Here is a 17,899-nt window from a genome sequence, read left to right as displayed (position 1 = left end):
TTGTGACTGGGGAAAGAATGTCAAAGGTGTTGGAGATGGACAGCTGGAAGTTGTTGATAGCAGTGACGGCGGTAGAGACAGAGTTGGGCGGGCAAGGGGGGATAAAGGTGGAAGTGAAGGCAGCAGCTGACTCTCGTTTCATCAGGCATATGTTCATTAACAAGGTTGGCAGGGCCATAGGGACTCAGGTGGGTGGAGAGAAGGGAGTGGTCTGATCAAATGAGAGAGGGGTGTCCGGGGGAGAAGAGAGAAGGAGGTCGGAGTGGATGAGGGAGTCCAGATTGTGTCCAGCAGAGTGGGTTGGACCAGAAGGGAGAATGTAGAGGGATAAAGAGGTGCAGAGGTAATTGAAAAGAGTGAATGCTTATGCTGAGCCAGGGGAGTCCAGTTGGATGTTAGTTACCCAGGAGGAGCAGGTTGGAGAAGGTAGAAAGTAAGGAGGAACAGAAATCAGCCCATTCAGAGAGGAACAGGTAGGTAGCGCCAGGAGGCTGGTAAATGGTGGCAATGGTCAGGGTGGAGGAGGGAGAGATAACCAACTTGCATGCCAGGCTCTCAAAGGAAGAGTAGAGCTGAGTGGGTAAGATGGAAGAAGGAAACCACTCAGGGAAGATTAAGGCCACCCCAATGCCAGAACAGTGAGGTCGAGGCTCGGAAACTATCTTAAAGCTGTCAAGAAGGAGGGAGTCAAAGGCGGTGACTGAGCTGGCATTGAACCATGTCTCAGTAAGAGCAAGAATGTCAAGGTCAGTGTCTTCAAGAAGGAGGCAGATGTCAGCAGAGTGTTTGATGGCTGAGTGAGTGTTAAGAGTCGCCACATGGAGGCGGTCTCTGCCTTTGAAGGTTTTCTGAAGAGGAGTACAGGGGTGCAGTATTTCAGTCAGAGGGGTCCAGAGGGGGACGAAGGGGCAGGAGAAGGAAGGAAGTTAATGAGAGACGGCAGGATCCGGTCAAAGAGGAGGAGGTTGGCCTGAGGACCCTGAACCAGAATAGTGCCGGTGTGGTAGACATTAATGATGCAGCGTGAGGAGAAGAAGCCCAGCAAGAGGACTTTCCAATCGGTGCCACTAATAATGGGAGAAGATGCGAAAGGGGAGAGAGTAGAGATGAGACGAGAAGTCCATAGGTCTGGAGAAGGGACAGAGAAGAGGATATCAGTGAAAATCTCTCTCGAGGATGCACTAACATAGGTGTTTGCGATAGGAAGGCCAGGATTTGCACCCATGATATCCTTTTTGTGCTTTTATCATCCAGATTTCATGAGAGAGGGAAGATGGGTGATAGTGCAGCAGTGAGAAAAGATTAGAGAGATGGTGAGTGCCATCGCAGTGGTGGAGGATAGACAAGAGAAAGTAGAAGAAGGGGGGGGCTGCACTGCACAGACCTGCCCCTAGTCACAGGCGGCCTAGTGGTTAAGGAGGGCACAATACAATACAGAGCAAAAGGAGGGGTGCAGGATTTGATTATTTAAAAAAAGGGAATACAATGCAGTGCACAACAAACATGGAAGATGTCAAACCAAAACACAATGCAGTGCACAAAATGGATGCAAGAAGTCAAGAAAAAACACAATGCAGTGCACAAAATGGATGCAAGAAGTCAAGAAAAAACACAATGCAGTGCACATAATGGATGCGAGATGTAAAGCACACCCACCTAGATTCGATTTTCTAAAAAGGAATACAATGCAGTGCACAAAATGGATGCAGTATGTCAAGCAAAATCACAACGCAGTGCACAAAATGGAAGCAAGATGTCAAGTAAAAACACAATGCAGTAAACAAAATGGATGCAAGATGTAAAGCACACCCACCTAGATTTGATTTATTTTTAAAAAAGGAATACAATGCAGTGCAGAAAATGGATAGAAGATGTAAAGCAAAGTCACAATGTGTTGCACACAGGGATGCGAGAGGAAAGGATAGTGCTGTGACAAAAAGAGGAGGTCAAGGGAGAAAGGCAGAATAGGATTGGCACAGTTACCGTTCAAGGAGATGGCTGGAGGAGGTAATACAATAGTTCAGCCATCACTCATGTTTGCGCAGAAAGAGGGGCCTGGGGTGCTGAGGTCCAAGTTCAAGCAGCAATAAGACGTGCACAGGAGGCTGCAGCATTGTTTGTGGAGCGGCAATAGAGGGCCCAACCGAGCCCAATCAGGCCTGGACAGGCTCAGACAGGGACCTTAGGAGTGGGCTTTGGGTGAGGGTGGCGTTCGCCTGCCACCTGACCTGATTGGGCCTTATGGAGAAAGCAAGGCTCTATCAGTGAGGAGGAGGTAGGGGAGGTCGGGCACTCCAGTGCCTGAAATTAGAGGGCGGCCATGTTTAAAGGGAGGCTAACAACAAGATTTTGAAGGCAGAAGGCTGAGTTATCTGGAGCAGAGTGACATGAGTTCAATCGCTGGAACAGGAAGTGACAGAAAAGGACAGGAACTTCTCTTTGCAGATGCAGGACGCCAGCAAAGGTTGCATTTTGCGGTTAATACAAGCTACTATGCTCACATTATAGGTCATCCAGTTTCAGTGTTCTCTTCATTCGCACAATTGACTTGCAAACCTGGAGATCAAATCACTTGCATCTTATTGCAAAGGCTTAGAATCTTGGACTGTCAAGGTGGGACTGGGACAAAAGGGACCCATATCTTGAATCACAACATTTTGCAACACCTTTTTGGTTAGTACACTGTTAGGTATATTTGATTGAATTTTCAGTAAATGGTCCAATTCAAAGATTCCTGCACCATTAACATTGGTTAGGATTGGATTACATTTAAAGACAATGTTAAAGGTTCTCACACAGAGGCATTTTAGAAAGATTTGGGGCAAATGGTGTATTGAAGCACACTGCGGTAGTGCCACTCCTCAAATCTGGAAATATCTTTAAAACAATTTTACATGGAGGTGTGAGGGTGGTTTATTTGGTAATTTGACGTACAGCACCCAGGGCATGTGGATAGCGTTCTAAAGGTGCCACGAGCTTGCCAATCAAAAGTTTGCAATTGGTAACACATCAAATTCACCACCCATAAATGGTGCTAGTAACAGTACTCCTTACAGAACTGAGGGGTGGGGGGGTTGACCTTGCTGGCAACTAGGAGTGATTTAGCTCTTGCTTGTAGCCTAGAAGACACTGGTTAGCTGGACAGCAATGGGCCCCGGGAGCCAAATGACGTTTCCCAAGCCAACTGGTGCAAAAGACAGCATCATTCCCTCTGTGTTTGGCTGAGTGCATGAAGGACCACCGGGGCGCACCAGAAATGAATGCAAAGCATAATGGGGCATATATAATATGGACAGAAAGTTATAGTTTGCAAACCATGTGGAAGTAAGTTTTGCAGCACAGCATGCGCTGCTGTAGCGCCTCGTTTCACAGCCGCAGCTTCTGCTAACGGGGTGACACGGTATTTATTTATTTATTTGTGTTGCTTGTATAGCACACCAAGCCCTAGGGCATCTGTGTGCTTGCTTACATGGAGAAGGTTACAATTGTTACAACGATTACACAATATACACTCATCTTTCGATGATTACATATTTACAGTTATGTACAGTTATGTACAGTTACAGCAGTTATGCATTTCGGCCCTTTACAGTTATTTACGGTTATAGCAGTTTTACATTTCAGCCCTTACCACGTGTGCGGTTAGTGTGTAAAAAGGTGTGCTTTTTAGCTGTTTGCAGAAGATCCAAAAGGAGTCCTGGGCTCTGAGGTGAATGGGTAGGGCGTTCCACAGTGTGCTAGCCCTCGCGGGGAAGCTGCTGCCGCCCACTCTTTGGAGCTTGACCTTAGGGGTGACGAGGAGCTGCTTTTAGCTGCTGCTCATCAAATCTTTATTTTGATCTCTGAGAACCCCTTCCCATGATAAATAAGTGCTAAACCTATAGTGACCCCAAAAAACAGTGTACATGTTCCTTGTTGATGCATTTTCTTGCAACAGCATATAACAGCTATGAGTATGCAGCCCGTTGCTATTCACATAGTCACTCCAATGTTAGGCACATAAATGCCCCGTGCCATTATGCATTACTAACATACACTGTGCCACCGTAATGCACACATTGGGCCTCATTACAAATCAGGCGGCCCGGAAATAACGGTGGCGGTAAACCCGCCGTCACCGTTGTTTCCGGACCGCCTGATCCCGACTCCTGCAGGCGGCAGGTGATGTTCCCACCAGGTTTGACCTGGCGGGTTTAACACCGCCCACCTTCAGGCGGACGAGGAAACACTGGCAGCATTACGAGATGCTGCCGGTGTTTCCATGATCCCCATTCCCATTGAGTCCCGTAGGACTCAATGGGAATGGGGATTAACACCATTCCGCCTCCGTGATTCCCGGGAAACCGGGGTTGTAATGCCCCGGTAATTCCGGGAATCACAGAGGTGAAATGGTAATACGAGTCCGGCGGTAACCGAGGCGGTAACTTAGGATTCGGAATGTTGCAGAAATCTACACATTTGAGCAGTGAAAACAATGTGTGCATATTTTACCCAGTGACCACAATCCCACAGTAATTAACATATTTTGCCTAACGTTCCCCCTTTTCAGGTGTTGTGCCCCATTTCTTTAATATGTACATTTACTCGGTAAGTAACATTTTGCCTATTGTCCACAGAGCAGCAGTAATTAATATATTTGCTGCACTTTGAAATTGTGCAGCAAATTCAGTGTTCATTTCAGTGCAAGCTGCAGACAGGCATGTACCCATGCACGGAAAGGGTCTCTCAAACACCCATGCAACACCACCACACTTGCACAGTGCCCAAAGCACACAGACTTGCATCGCTGTCCTAACTGCACTCACTGTCAGTATTGCTTTTATGAAGATCGGTTCAGTACAGTATTGCTCTGCTGGCTGAGCTGGGATAGGCTGGCGTGGGCATGCCTGAAAGTTGGCGATGGTGACAGTGAGCAGAGAATTTCCCTCTGACCAGCTTCATGCGGATAACTATGGAGGTGACTGTGCCCACCAAAAACAGCTGAAACTTTGCACGACCTAATGTCAATGCAGCAAATATAGGGTCACCTAAGAGCCATGCAGGGGTGCATGTGCCCTGTTGCGAAGCCAAGTGGGCATCAAGGAGACGCAAGGACACAATGGGCCAGATTCTCACGAATAAAAAAGTGGGCAAGTCTCAGATGCGCCATAAATAGATGGGACACATTCCCACAAGCGGGCATCCCAGGGATGCATCACGTTTTGACCACAGAAAGTGTGCACGGGTGCACCAAAATTCTGATCCACAAAACTAAACCACAGAAGTTCCTCCCAAAACTGCCCCTCACAATTTGTTCCATTTAAACGTGGAGCAAGTGGCCCAGAAAAGAGTGCAAGTGGCCCAAAAAAGAGTGCAAGTGGCCTAGAAAAGAGTGCAAGTGGCCCAGAAAAGAGTGCAAGTGGCCTAGAAAAGAGTGCGAGTGGCCCAGAAAAGAGTGCAGGGGGCCTATCTAACCAAAGAAACACATGGTGCACCCCAATCACAGCCAACAACACAATATGAAACCGCAGCACAGAGAGACAGGTACACTTTCCCCCAAAAAAACAACCCAGAAGCGACCTGCTGCTGCACCAACCGATGAGGAGGGGAATGATATATCGGAGGATCAGCATATTTTAACTGGCTGATGAAGAGGTCACCCAGAGGTACCGCTTCCCAACCCATATCATACTGGAGATGGTGAGTCCGTGAGAGACAGCCCATGCAACACCCATGGCATTCCATGCCATGCCACCACTATTCAACGCACTGTTAGACCTTTATTTAATTCAAAGGGCTCCTTCCAGATCACCAGTGGCATCATGGTGGTGATGTCATAATCCTCACACGGTCACTGGTCCTAACCAAGGTGTTCAACATGATCCTTACATCTGACAGTATATATACAGGAATGCCTCATTATACATGTACCAGGACAGGATTACGAAGGGAAGTTTATGACATAGCTCGGTGCAGGGTGTTTGCATTACCATTGATTGCATCCATGTGTCCCTCACACACCTGCACCCATAGAACCCTTGTGCAGGAGTGAGAGGACATTAGGACCTAGAAAACATTCCATCTGGTTGTCTAGCAATCTCTCTGCCAGTGTTCACACAATTATATGAATTCAACGCAGACTTCTACTCTGCGTAAACACAATCATAGACATTGTTCAACATCAATCCTGAATGATATGGCCAAGCTACCACCTGAGACATTTAAATGCTATGCACTTACTCCCATGGGAAGTGATCCACTTTACAAAGTAAACTCACAACAAAGCTGAAGTAAAATGAATGGTCTTATTATCACACCTACTATGCACATAAGACAAAACAAGAGAATGAACATTGAACAAAATGTCAAAAATACTTTACTTGTGCTTTTTGGGAAGGGGCACTCTTTTTTTGGGGGGCTCTGATGAGATGCACACATTTTTTGGCACAAAGTGATACTTATGTCAGCATTTGCCTATAAACAAAGTGGGCATCTGTTAGATGCACCATTAAACGCCCACTTATTTGCACCTCATTTGCGCCATAATTTGCACACCTTTGCACATAGGGCACTTTTTGGTATTTTCTTTCTGAATTTGCCATCTCCAATGAGATGCCCCATGGTGCAGGCTGCTCTTTGTACCAGGGGGAATCTCTATGAACTGCCCACTTTCTTCAGAATATGGCCCAATGCTGCAGTTTAAGAAGGGGGATGTTATGAACAATACAAGAAAGGGTGGTAGCTCAAATCAGAACATGTCAGGTGGCTTCCCCTTGCGTTCAAGCAAGTAAAGCAAACAAAAGCAATACCTGGACTTACAGTTAGGGGGTCGATAGGTTCTACACTTCTTGTCACAAATTCCAATGCCTTCCTCAGTGTCTCTTTGTGGTCCCCTTCCCGGGTTACCTGCCGCCATTCCCCAAAACTTTGTTGACACAGAGATGAGTGTAGAGGCCACCCCACACAGTTTACAAGATCCCCAACTCATCGATGGTTGGTTGGCTGAGATTTCAACGGGAAGGGTTTCTATCGCTACACTTGGGCTGCGCCTGCTACTACCTAACTTTCCCTAATGGCAGCACTCCTTCGCCTGCATAATAGTCTCGTGTTGTTGAGCCTCTTTTCTTTCTGTTTGTCTTCTGTAGCGGCCCTCTTCTTACCCTGACTCCTAGCATCTCCAGGTGACCTTTCCAAGCGCTTGTACCTCCTCCCTTCCCCACCGGTTCCCCAGAGTTTGGCTCAATCTGGTATACATTCGAGAGGGTAGCAAGGATTATCTACCAAGTGGGGCATGAAGCTAATGTAGTTGGGCCCATCTCAGTGACATTAACATCTGTCAATGTCCACACAGCGCTGCAGAGTGGGCATTTACAGATTTTGGGTGGATCTTGCACGCTCAGGCCCTACCCTGTCTACGCCTCTGTTTACTTTCCCTCTCTGATTCCACCTGCACAGACAATTAGCCCAACCTGGAATCATAACCTCGGGGCATTCTCAGCCAGCGGGAACACCCTTTTCACTGAACAAACTATTCGTCATTACAGTAATTTGCAAAACCTATTTAATTTTTTTTCTTTCCACACTGCAGTCACTCGCGCAGCCCCGCACACAAAAAAACAGATTAACACAGTCCAACGCTCACTGCCAAATGAAAACAAACTTTTGCTTGCAATGAAAGCAAAGCCTATCTGCGTTCAAACAGATTCTTTAATATTTGGAAACAATTCATCACAAATACCCTGTTCACAGCGCCAAAATGCATTGCTCGCCAAGAGTGCACGGACAGTTATTTATCACCAGTACATTTGCAGAGCAGAGCAAATACTTTGAACGCAGGTAGATGGAGCAATGACTCACAACCAGATACGCAGTTAGCAAAATAATGAGCACTTATATGGCTATTTATTCATAGCTAAGAAGCAACAAGTGATAAAACAGAAATAAATCACAGAAAGGATAGAGAATTCAAGAGAAAATACATCACCATGGCCGTAACTGAATCCCTCATCTCGCCAGAAGCGGCTGGAAGACCCCGGTAACAGCCAGGCAGAGAGCACAACAGCCCACAGGCAGGTCGGAACAAGGCGTCGCCCCTCCAACTGAGGTCTTTGTGTTTTTTCCACCTGATCTTTCCAGAGCGCCGCATATATGCCCTCCTCAAAAAGTGGTGGCAATTTCTCAAACCTTCTGGCATTAGCGCTTGCGCATTGCTGAGTGACTGTTGGTTGCCGGCCGGGTCAACGACAGTAACCCCCAAGGAGCAAAGCTTCCCTCTTCTAACGCACCACGGAAAACAATTCCATAGCTCATCCTGAGCAGGACATAACAAAACCCTTTTTTAATATCTGGTGCCAGCCGGCAACTGTGGATCCCAGCAGCTTTCCCAGCACAGTGTCCTTGACTGAGGACTGCATACCAGGCTCAGCAACGAATAACATTGAAAGCATGTTTTTTAGCAAAGCAAGTGCAGTTTTCACTGAGGCATGGAATAAATATCCATTATAACTCTGAGTGCCCCCAGAATGCACGGCGCATTAGCGCCATGTTTTAGCTCAGGCATAACAACAGTGCAATTGGATGATAGTTTCCTAGATCCTGTCTAGCACACTTTTTATAGATGGGTAGTTGACAGGATGTGGAGCATGAACATGGCATACATTTATGCCAAATAACATTGTTAAACACTACATATATTTCTGCTCATATCGCCGGGTTAGCCTTTAATGTTACATTAGCCAGCCCATCAGGGACTGAGACGCTCAAGATTTTTTACCTCACAATAAATTGTTCTATGGCTGAGACTACAAACTTTCACTCCCACATGTTTCATTTCCTCCAGTCAATATCACATGGCTAAGTGCATTTGCAGATGTATAACCCCAAATAAAAGACATACCAAGTATCTTCTATAATGGGATTGGCAGATTCAGTTGAATAAGGTTTCACACTAGTGTTGACTAATTTCCAGAATTGAACAGATTACTTGGATGTCAAGGCTACTAACATTGCTTGACTACCATGTAATGCTATTGCACGTTTATGCAATGTCACCCAGTTTTTATATTGTTGCTTCAATTTATTTTACTTTATATCTTACAATTTAACACTGGTCTTAATCTTAATTCAGTATTTAGTGAACACCTCTCTGGCACAGGGCTATGTTCCAGTTGAACTAAAAAACACCTTTCTGACTCCTTTGATAAAGAAGTCGTCCCTTGACCTTAATGTGTTAGCCAACTATCAGCCTATTGCAGGCCTTTTGTGGGCTGCAAAATATTTGGAGAAGATAGTTACTTCTCAGTAGCAATCCTTTTTGGAGGAAAACCACATCTTGGACTGTTATCAATCTGGATTCAGGTCCGGCCATGGGACTGAGACTGCCTTACTGTTTGAGATGAAATTTAGAGACTGCCGACAAAGGTGACATCAGCATGCTGGTCATGCTTGATTTGTCGGCAGCCTTTGATACAGTGGATTTTGAGATTCTCTTAACCAGACTCTCTTCCATGGCACAGACGTCGGACCTAGCCAATCAATGTTTTAGATCTATTTTTGACCGGCCATGTGCAACAGGTTAAGGCAGGCTCGTATCTGTCGGAACCCCTGCCCGTTAGCTGTGGAGTGCCGCAGGACTCGTCCCTGACCCCAATACTGTTTCACTTATAGACATGTCCACTATTGAATATTTTTGCTCAGGTTAATTGGTACTATCATTCATATGCGGATGATACGCAAACATCTGTAAGACTCACCCGGCCAGTCGAGGCAATTGATCGCATAGTGAAATGTGCCGAGAAAATTCAGACCTGGATGAAGGACAACATGCTCCAACTAAATCCATCCAAAACGGAGATCATTGTTTTTGGCCCTAAGAAAAAACTGAGTAATGAGTTACACCAATTTCCCTGTCCCACCTTGTTTGGACAAATTGCCGATTACAGTCAGGTAGTAAAAAATCTTGGTGTTATCTGGCAATCGAACATGAATGGCAATTTACGGGTAAATCAGATTATAAAATCCTGTTACGATCAGATGAAGCTCCTAAAACCATTGCTTCCACTCATCTTGGAGAAGGACCGCCCTATGGTGGTGAGCTCTCTCATAAACACTAAATTGGACGACTGCAATGCCTTGTTGATTGGTCTACCTAAATACCAACTTCAACGGCTACAGGTGACACATAACTCTGCGGTATGACTGATTATTTCATTATCTTGGAAAAATGTAATATCAGGTTTTCGGAGGAGCCTTCATAGGCTCCCAATTCAGGAGAGAATACTGTTTAAATTATTGGGCTTAGTTTTTAAATGTATTCATGATCTCGCTCCTACCTACTTAGTATTGAAAATCATGAAATATAAACCCCCTCGATCGCTGCGTTCAATGGACAAATGCTTGTTGGTGGTTCTCCCCGTCCAGAATTACCACCTGGAGTGACGGACATTTTTCTGTCTAAGTTCCTCAATCCTGGAATTCTTTGCCAATACATCTTCGTCAACTAAATTCCTTAACCATATTTCGCAAGCATCTAAAAACTCATCTGGTTGTGTAGTATTCTGATTAATTGGCTCTTTTTTTTACCAACACTATACTTAAATCTGCGCCTAGCTGCAGTTTGCTGCCAGGTTCTTTTGAGATATGCGCATTATAAGTGTAAAAATCTAATCAAATCATCTTACATAGTAATCGAAAGCCCATCCTAAGCTTTCACTTCTCTTCGATAATTTGCTTGTCAGAAATATGTTTGTGTATGAGCTTGTGTAGGATACTACCGTTTCCTGCGCACTCTGCATGTAAGTGACTTATGGAAGAACTTTTATCAGATCAGGGTGCCTAGATAACCTATTTCGAAGTTTATTAAGTTCCACAGAAGAGATCTTTTCAATTTGTTTAAGTTCTCGCTATTACTAATCGGCAAGGTGATATGCTCTGCCAATGTAAGAAAGCATAAACATTTTCGAGAGGACTGTTTTTGTTCTTAGTTGCAGATTTAAACTTTTTGTTGTTGATCTTAACTTTGATTTTCTACTTCCAAACTATGGTATGATTCATTTGGTTGTTTGATGAAACAATTGATGCATTCGGTCTAGCTGGTGTTGCATTTAATCGGTTGTCGTCTCCGGGTTAGGATGGAATTAGCAGAGTTTAGAATGACCAAACATGGAAATGTGTCACCCTCTTCGCCAACCTAGGAACTCCTCCTCGATAGGCTTGTTTGTGGATACTCATTGAGATTTATTGAGTACCTTTACCCGGACAATCATATTCATATTTAACCACCTTAACATGTTTGAGTGGCATTTGACCTTGCCCTTTATTTTATCATGAAGCTTGGCCAGGAATTGCAGGACCAGGTTGAGAGCTGCCAATGAGAATGAGCCAAGAACGTACTCTGCTTGCGCCGAGGCAAGCATGTCCCCATAGGACGGTGTTGAATGTGCCAAATTTGTCTCTTAGGCATTGTGCTTACTCGCAGCAGATGCTGGAGTTGGTGTATATAGTCCTCCATCTTAACTTGCATCTGGCGGGAGAGGACCGAGATGATCTGGATTCAATCATTGTGAATAATTTCCTATGCACAAGCTTGTGCAGAACTGCATAAATGAAGAATCTAAAGATTTTTGCGAAGGAGCCGGAATTGTGCACTGTGTTTAGTTTAATGAGACAACATGTGCCAAATTTCCATTAGTGCACTTTTTAGAAGAATATGCAGTAATTCTATTCCGGCCACTCCCTTTGGAGGCCTTGTTAGATTTTGTGTGTGAAACATAATTAGCAGAGCACATTCCTTCATTTGGAGTTTTAGCATCAGGAGCTCGGGCAGGGCGTCGCTGATGGAAAGCCTGTCAAAATGTGAATCATCAGTCAGATTCACAGGCTTGTTTTCGGGGCTTATTTTCTTCGGCAATGAATTGTGGACCTTACTTCTCAGGTTGTATACAGGGGACACCAGTACTGACTTTTTCCAGCGAAACAGTAAAATACTGCTGGATTACTGAAAGCACACTCTTAGCACTGCTTACATTCAATCACCCACCCCCTCTTCGCTCCCCTGCACACAACTGCAGCCAACTGCACTTGCTGCACTTGTGAGCACCCCCCGCAGGCAGGTTATACTGCTGAGACTACATGTAAATGTTTCTGTGCATAATCGCTTTGACTGCTGGACATTTTATGTTTGCCAGGCAGAGATTTTCAACAGGTGACAGGAATTAGCTACAATGCTGAGAGGAGAACCCACTTTCAAAAACAGAGTCAAGATGTCACATTAATTAGCATAAATGAGAGAAGTCCACAAGAGGGCAAACATAATATATCCTTATGCAAATAGAAGAAGGTCCCCTGGAGATCGCAGTAAGAAATGAGAAATATTCTTTACTGAAACCAGTTACATTATCACCCAGAAATTCCAAATAATCAGATAATAAGAGCGTGTTGTCCATTTGATTTGGAATAAGAAGAACATTCACCTAAGAATCTAATTGATGACGCTAGAGAACACAAAAGAAGAGATTAAGTGATAAATTGGAGAAGTCTTAAAGATTTCAGTATTTCTGTTCAGACATAATAGTTTGGAGACCTCCGAGGTGAATATTTGTGAATACCCCTGAAGATTGTCCAGCATTCGAAGCGATTAGGGACAGAAACATGTACACGTTGGGTTAGCAGTAGACTACATAATCAGAAAGTAAAAAAAATAGAAGTTGGTAGTGTGTTAAATACTTGATTTGACTACATATAATTCAAATTGAGAGCTTAAGGTTCTTTTGTCTTTTCTGTATCTATAAACAGAAGAAGTTGGTACTTGTGTCCAAAACTTCAAACAACTCCATATAAGTTCAATTGGGGCCCTAATGTTTTTTTTTGTCACTACATAAACAAACTGAATCATACAATGAATGTGTAATTTTTATGAAAAGTATTTTTGTGATTGTACAATTGTGATCAATCTAGTCTTCTTAAATCTTAATTCAAAAAATGTTAATGAACATCTGTATTATGCATATTAATCATGACACACATGAAATTTAATGAAGTATGTAATACATATGTATTAATAACACATACTTTGAGTACATGGAAGCATAAATCTTGTGAATATAAGACAAGCAGTCTCTCCTTTTTCTGCAATAGTTATTTAGCACTACCCAGTTAGTGGGAGATACACTAATCTTTCCACACTCAGTTACCCGATTTGTAGTAAATGAGTTAGACAATGACAAATAAAATATATATATATGTGAGCTCCAGATTTTGTCAATTTCCAGCTGCTAGAAATGCCTTAACTGAACCATTACATTAAACCTCTAAGTACATTCCTAACTGAGAATCCACCTAGAGGGAATTGTCTTGGAGTGCAGTACATGAATGCACAGCTGCCACCTGAAATGTGGCGCATTTTGAGCATTTCTCACCCAGGTCTGTGCGAGTATTGCACAGTCAGCGTGGGCTATTCTTAGCAAGGTTTGGGCAAGTAACAGCAGAGGAATTCATCAGACGATTGCATGTGGATGTGGATTATGTGTGAGAGTACAAAATCTAGGATGGTTGCTTCTTACTGGAAGCAGCTCCAGCTTGGCAGTGCCTCAACCAAAAAGTCAGATAGCAGAAAAGGGGCCTCATTTTTATTTGCCAGCTTTGGGTACAAAGGATTTTCTTTTTCCTGATGGATAGGTTTCGGTCTGTGATAGATAAGTGGCTTTTCAAACCTTCCGCAGAGCCTCGCTGTGGGGCTGAAGGCACCCATATCATACACTGTCCCGAATTTGTACTCGAGCATCATTTGGTCTTCCACATTTTGTGAATTCAGACAGTAGTAAAGATGGATTCTCTTGGTGTTTGCAGAGGCAAAACCAGTTGCCTTGCCAGCAAGTGAAGTTGGTGGTCCCAATGAATGGCATTGGGCATACTGCAGGTGCTGTAAGTCATCCACAAGTACTTGCTATGATCACCAGGAATTTGAAGATAAAACATGACATGTTCATCATTCCGCTGCAGGCTTTAGCTCCTTCAGTGGATGTGCTTGATTGTGAGATCATTTTCACTTGAAAAGTGGATATTGGGAACCACCTTGATTATGTCAAATCTGTTCTATTTTATGATTAGCAAAATACTATTACTTTTCAACTGTTGTGATCTATATGATATTTATAGGAAGTTCTCAAGAATGGGGAACATTGCGGTAGGATGGAGATCCCCCGTCAAAACGACTCCATTCCACCAACACCCACACGAAATCCCATGGAGTCTACACCCTCTTGACTATCCCATGAAAACCACTTCCTCTAACCCACCCTATTCTTTGCCCAAACCACCTGAGTCAATGTGACTGTTGTAGAGATGTGAATGCTACTTCATGGTCACAGGTTAAGATCCTTGCAGGGCATAACCAGGTCTCCTTACTACAAGCCCACACAATTGAGCCTATTGAGTTATTTGCAGTGCTTTAAGATCTTAGTGGTATTTTAGCTCTTTATCAAGAATATGTTATTATTATATTATTATTGTTATTATTATTATTATTATTATTATTATTATTATTATTATTATTATTATTATTATTATCATTATTATTATTATTATTATTATTGTTGTTGTTGTTGTTAACTATCCCATTTACACCAAGCAACCCTGGAACATCATCCCAGTGGTAATAGTCTCCAATGACGGCAGATAAGTCAACCTTTCACCTCTTAGGCGACTTTATATGTTCACATCTTCTGATTCGTTGTGTCTTTGACTTATTATACTTCTTGGTGTAACTGGTATAGTATTTTTGTAATATTCATATTATGCTATGCTTAAATTTCGTTATATATATATTTTTTTTATTATTGAATATAGTTGTATTACAACAACTTTTTCAATTTTATACATATTACAAAAATCCATTCTTTCATAAGTAAAAGCAATAAATCAATAGAACAAGCATTTACAATTACAATTACAACCATCTTCCAAATCAAATTTCACAATTTAAGAGTGTTGGCTTAACATGATGTATATCAATCATTCCAGGTTTAGAGATTTTAAAAAATTGATGGTAGCAATCCTTATGCCCATACATTCAGTTGCAGCCAGAGCGACCCATCTGTTACTTGGGTCTATTTGTGCAAAATACACAAAATATTTAGCAAAGTGAATGTTTCTTAAACTCAAAAGTTTAGGGGCTGTGCACTCCAATAATAAATGTTGCAATTATATAAAAACCTTGACAGTGGTGACAAAAATACTTCAATAGAAACACGATTTTTACAAATAAAAGAATTAATAAATGTCTCAGCTGTTGGGATCAATTAGGTTGTTACTAAAACGAATCACAACACTATGGAAACTAACAGTGAAGATAATATCAGCCAGAAAAAAAGCATTTTCCAGTGGTATTTGAGACTTTTTTGCATGATAAAAGCATATTTGTTTTACTCCTGGAAATAATAGTAACTCTAGAGATGGTGTACGTTTGCGGGAGGTCATGAACCTATGCCTAATCTTATGCAGTCGCAAGGATGTCATAGACTAGCAAAAGTGGATTTTCCTGTGCCTTGTCTGGGAATTGTTGGTGTGTCAAGGGTGTGTGCATTAATGTGGGATAGTTACATGCAGACAAAATGGTAAGTAAAGGTGAATTCAGAGAAGTTACCCCAGAAAATATAGGCATTGTAACGGAAGTGTGACAGCAAATGGTTTTGTATGTAAATGTCGGGGATGTATCGAGAATGAAGGGATACGTAGTGGTAAAATGTTTTGTCATTGGAGTCGAGTTTGAAAACGTGTTTAGTAAAATGTAATACTAAGTCTAAAGATCAGACATACAATAACCTTACATCATAGTGAAGTTAAACCATGCTAAAGAAAAACAGAAGAATTGGGCATAAGTGGTCCAGTTTTGTGTCTCAGGTGATCTTACACACTTTTTCAGACAGACGTAACTTAGTGAATTGTCCCCCACAAGTCTATTTGCTAATATGAACTCATGGGATTTAAATTGAATATGTGATATTTCTTTAGTTGCTGACACCAAGGTAAAAATTGAAAATTGTTATTCTTCTGTTACAGAGGTGAATACAGTCTGGCGGAATACACTGAAGTAAAAACAGTCACAATTAAACTCTCCTAGAAGAATCAAAAAAGCCAACACAATACAAATAAATCATGACATTCTGAATGTGAAAGAGACACATGGAGCACATGGGTCAAACGTTGTGAAAAAAAGGACAATCAAAAACAGAACAGCACTTGTTATTTCTAAGAAACATTGGTTTGAAAAATGAAACCCAAAAATCCAACTGGACTCCGATAGCATTCCAGTATTTTTAAATATTGTAAATTATAACCTTCTGTGTTTATACCTGCAATGTGCTCAATGATTCTGGCATAGCTCTTCCTCATGTTGGTCTTCTATTCCACCATATTCTGCTGTGCAAAGCTGCGTGAGCTGCTATTGGTTGAAGGAATATGATTAGGGGGTTTTGATGCTGCACCTCAACAGGGATTTGTACCCACAATTTTTGTTTCGGAGAAGAGAAATCCCAAACTATGAAAACATGAAATGACGCATGAAGAAATAAATAATTAACTACATTTTGCTGTAGACAGGGATGTGTTACGTCAATGCACTGATCACCGTGTGGTGGCCAACTGGTGCTTAAGAACAGAGACAATAAAATAACTATGCAACAGGTTTACAAAAAAACAGGGGCATCTTCAGATTAATTCTGAAGGGAATGTGGTCTTCCATTGACCCGAGACCATGTGGAAGTTAGTTTTAAAGCTTTGCCACATAGCATGAGAAGGAGCGGCATCCTAGTGTCGGCAAGGCAGCTGTTTTATCTTTTGTTCTTATTTTGTTTCTGTTAGTGTGTATGCTTATAGAGCGCGGTGTTTGTCATTGAGCTCTCCCAGTTGGTACAAAGAAAATTAAGTTGATTGTCTTTCAGAGTCACACATCTTATACGTCTTGCATTGGAAAAGGTATTAGTGTGGTCCCTGAAAGATAATGTAGTACACCATCTTCGCATTTCTTTTGTGAGTCCAACAAAAAGGTCTACTCGACAACATAAAGAATTCTGGCACTAGCATGGTGACAAACAGTGATTTTGGCATTTGTTTTTATTCATGAATATAGCATCTGCAAAGGTGATCCAAAATTAAACCCCAATCCAAAAGCAACACATTAAGTTGTGACATATACACCAAACAATTTACACAATGATTTCCAGCAAATTGAGAAGACAGGCACGTGGTACAAAATGAATGCATCCTGTCATATCAGCAAAGCACACACGTATTGAAAAAATCAGACAATCTCACCTGTGGCAACTTAAAGTTACAATTATTAAAATGTTGTTTGCTGTACACTCTCCATTGAGCCTAAGTTACTTTCAACTGAATTATCCGGCTCTGACATTTTAAAATGCAGCTTTACAAAACATAGAATTATCCTACACACCGAATCTTAAATGCATCCTCCGATGGATGGATAGTCTCTTATTGCACAATTGTTCAATTTTTATATAAAATACATCTTAATTTGTTTCATATTTATTAACTAGAATACAGTTAATCTAATGTATTTTTATAGCAAAGGTAAACGAAAATGATATGTGTTTAATAATTGTGTATATATTTAGACTGAAAATCTTTTTTTATAGACTAGAAATTATTATTATGAATTCCTAATAAAAATTCTTAACATGACCACTTTTGTTTGTCATTTGTTGTAACTTGAAAACTGAGCCAATGAAATGACCTGAACTGGATGATTGGGGAATGAATGCAATGCATAATGAGTATCAATGAGTAATACTAATGTGTGAAGTAAATGGCAAGTGTCTTTGAAAGGGAAATGGCATCAATTGGTTTTCTGGGCAAATGGAAAGGCTCCCCAAGTGTACAAAGCAAGTAACTTCCCAAAATGGAC

At 42.1% G+C, this 17,899-nt stretch overlaps 1 protein-coding gene across 2 annotated transcripts in view; it reads left to right on the top strand.

Annotated features, from left to right (window-relative positions):
- ALDH1A3 (aldehyde dehydrogenase 1 family member A3) overlaps positions 1-17,676 on the top strand; it is a 205,120-nt gene extending 187,444 nt beyond the window's left edge. For both annotated transcript variants that reach the window (XM_069625028.1, XM_069625027.1), the window contains one exon: positions 16,036-17,676. In XM_069625028.1, the coding sequence (XP_069481129.1) occupies positions 16,036-16,096 (61 nt within the window). In that variant the 3' untranslated portion in view covers positions 16,097-17,676. The remainder of the gene's footprint in view (positions 1-16,035) is intronic.
- Positions 17,677-17,899: the final 223 nt, after the last annotated feature.

This window comes from Ambystoma mexicanum, chromosome 11, assembly GCF_040938575.1.
Source record: "Ambystoma mexicanum isolate Mex_15411 chromosome 11, UKY_AmexF1_1, whole genome shotgun sequence".
Classification (NCBI taxonomy): Eukaryota; Metazoa; Chordata; class Amphibia; order Caudata; family Ambystomatidae; genus Ambystoma; species Ambystoma mexicanum.
This window is presented reverse-complemented; position numbering and strand designations above follow the sequence as displayed.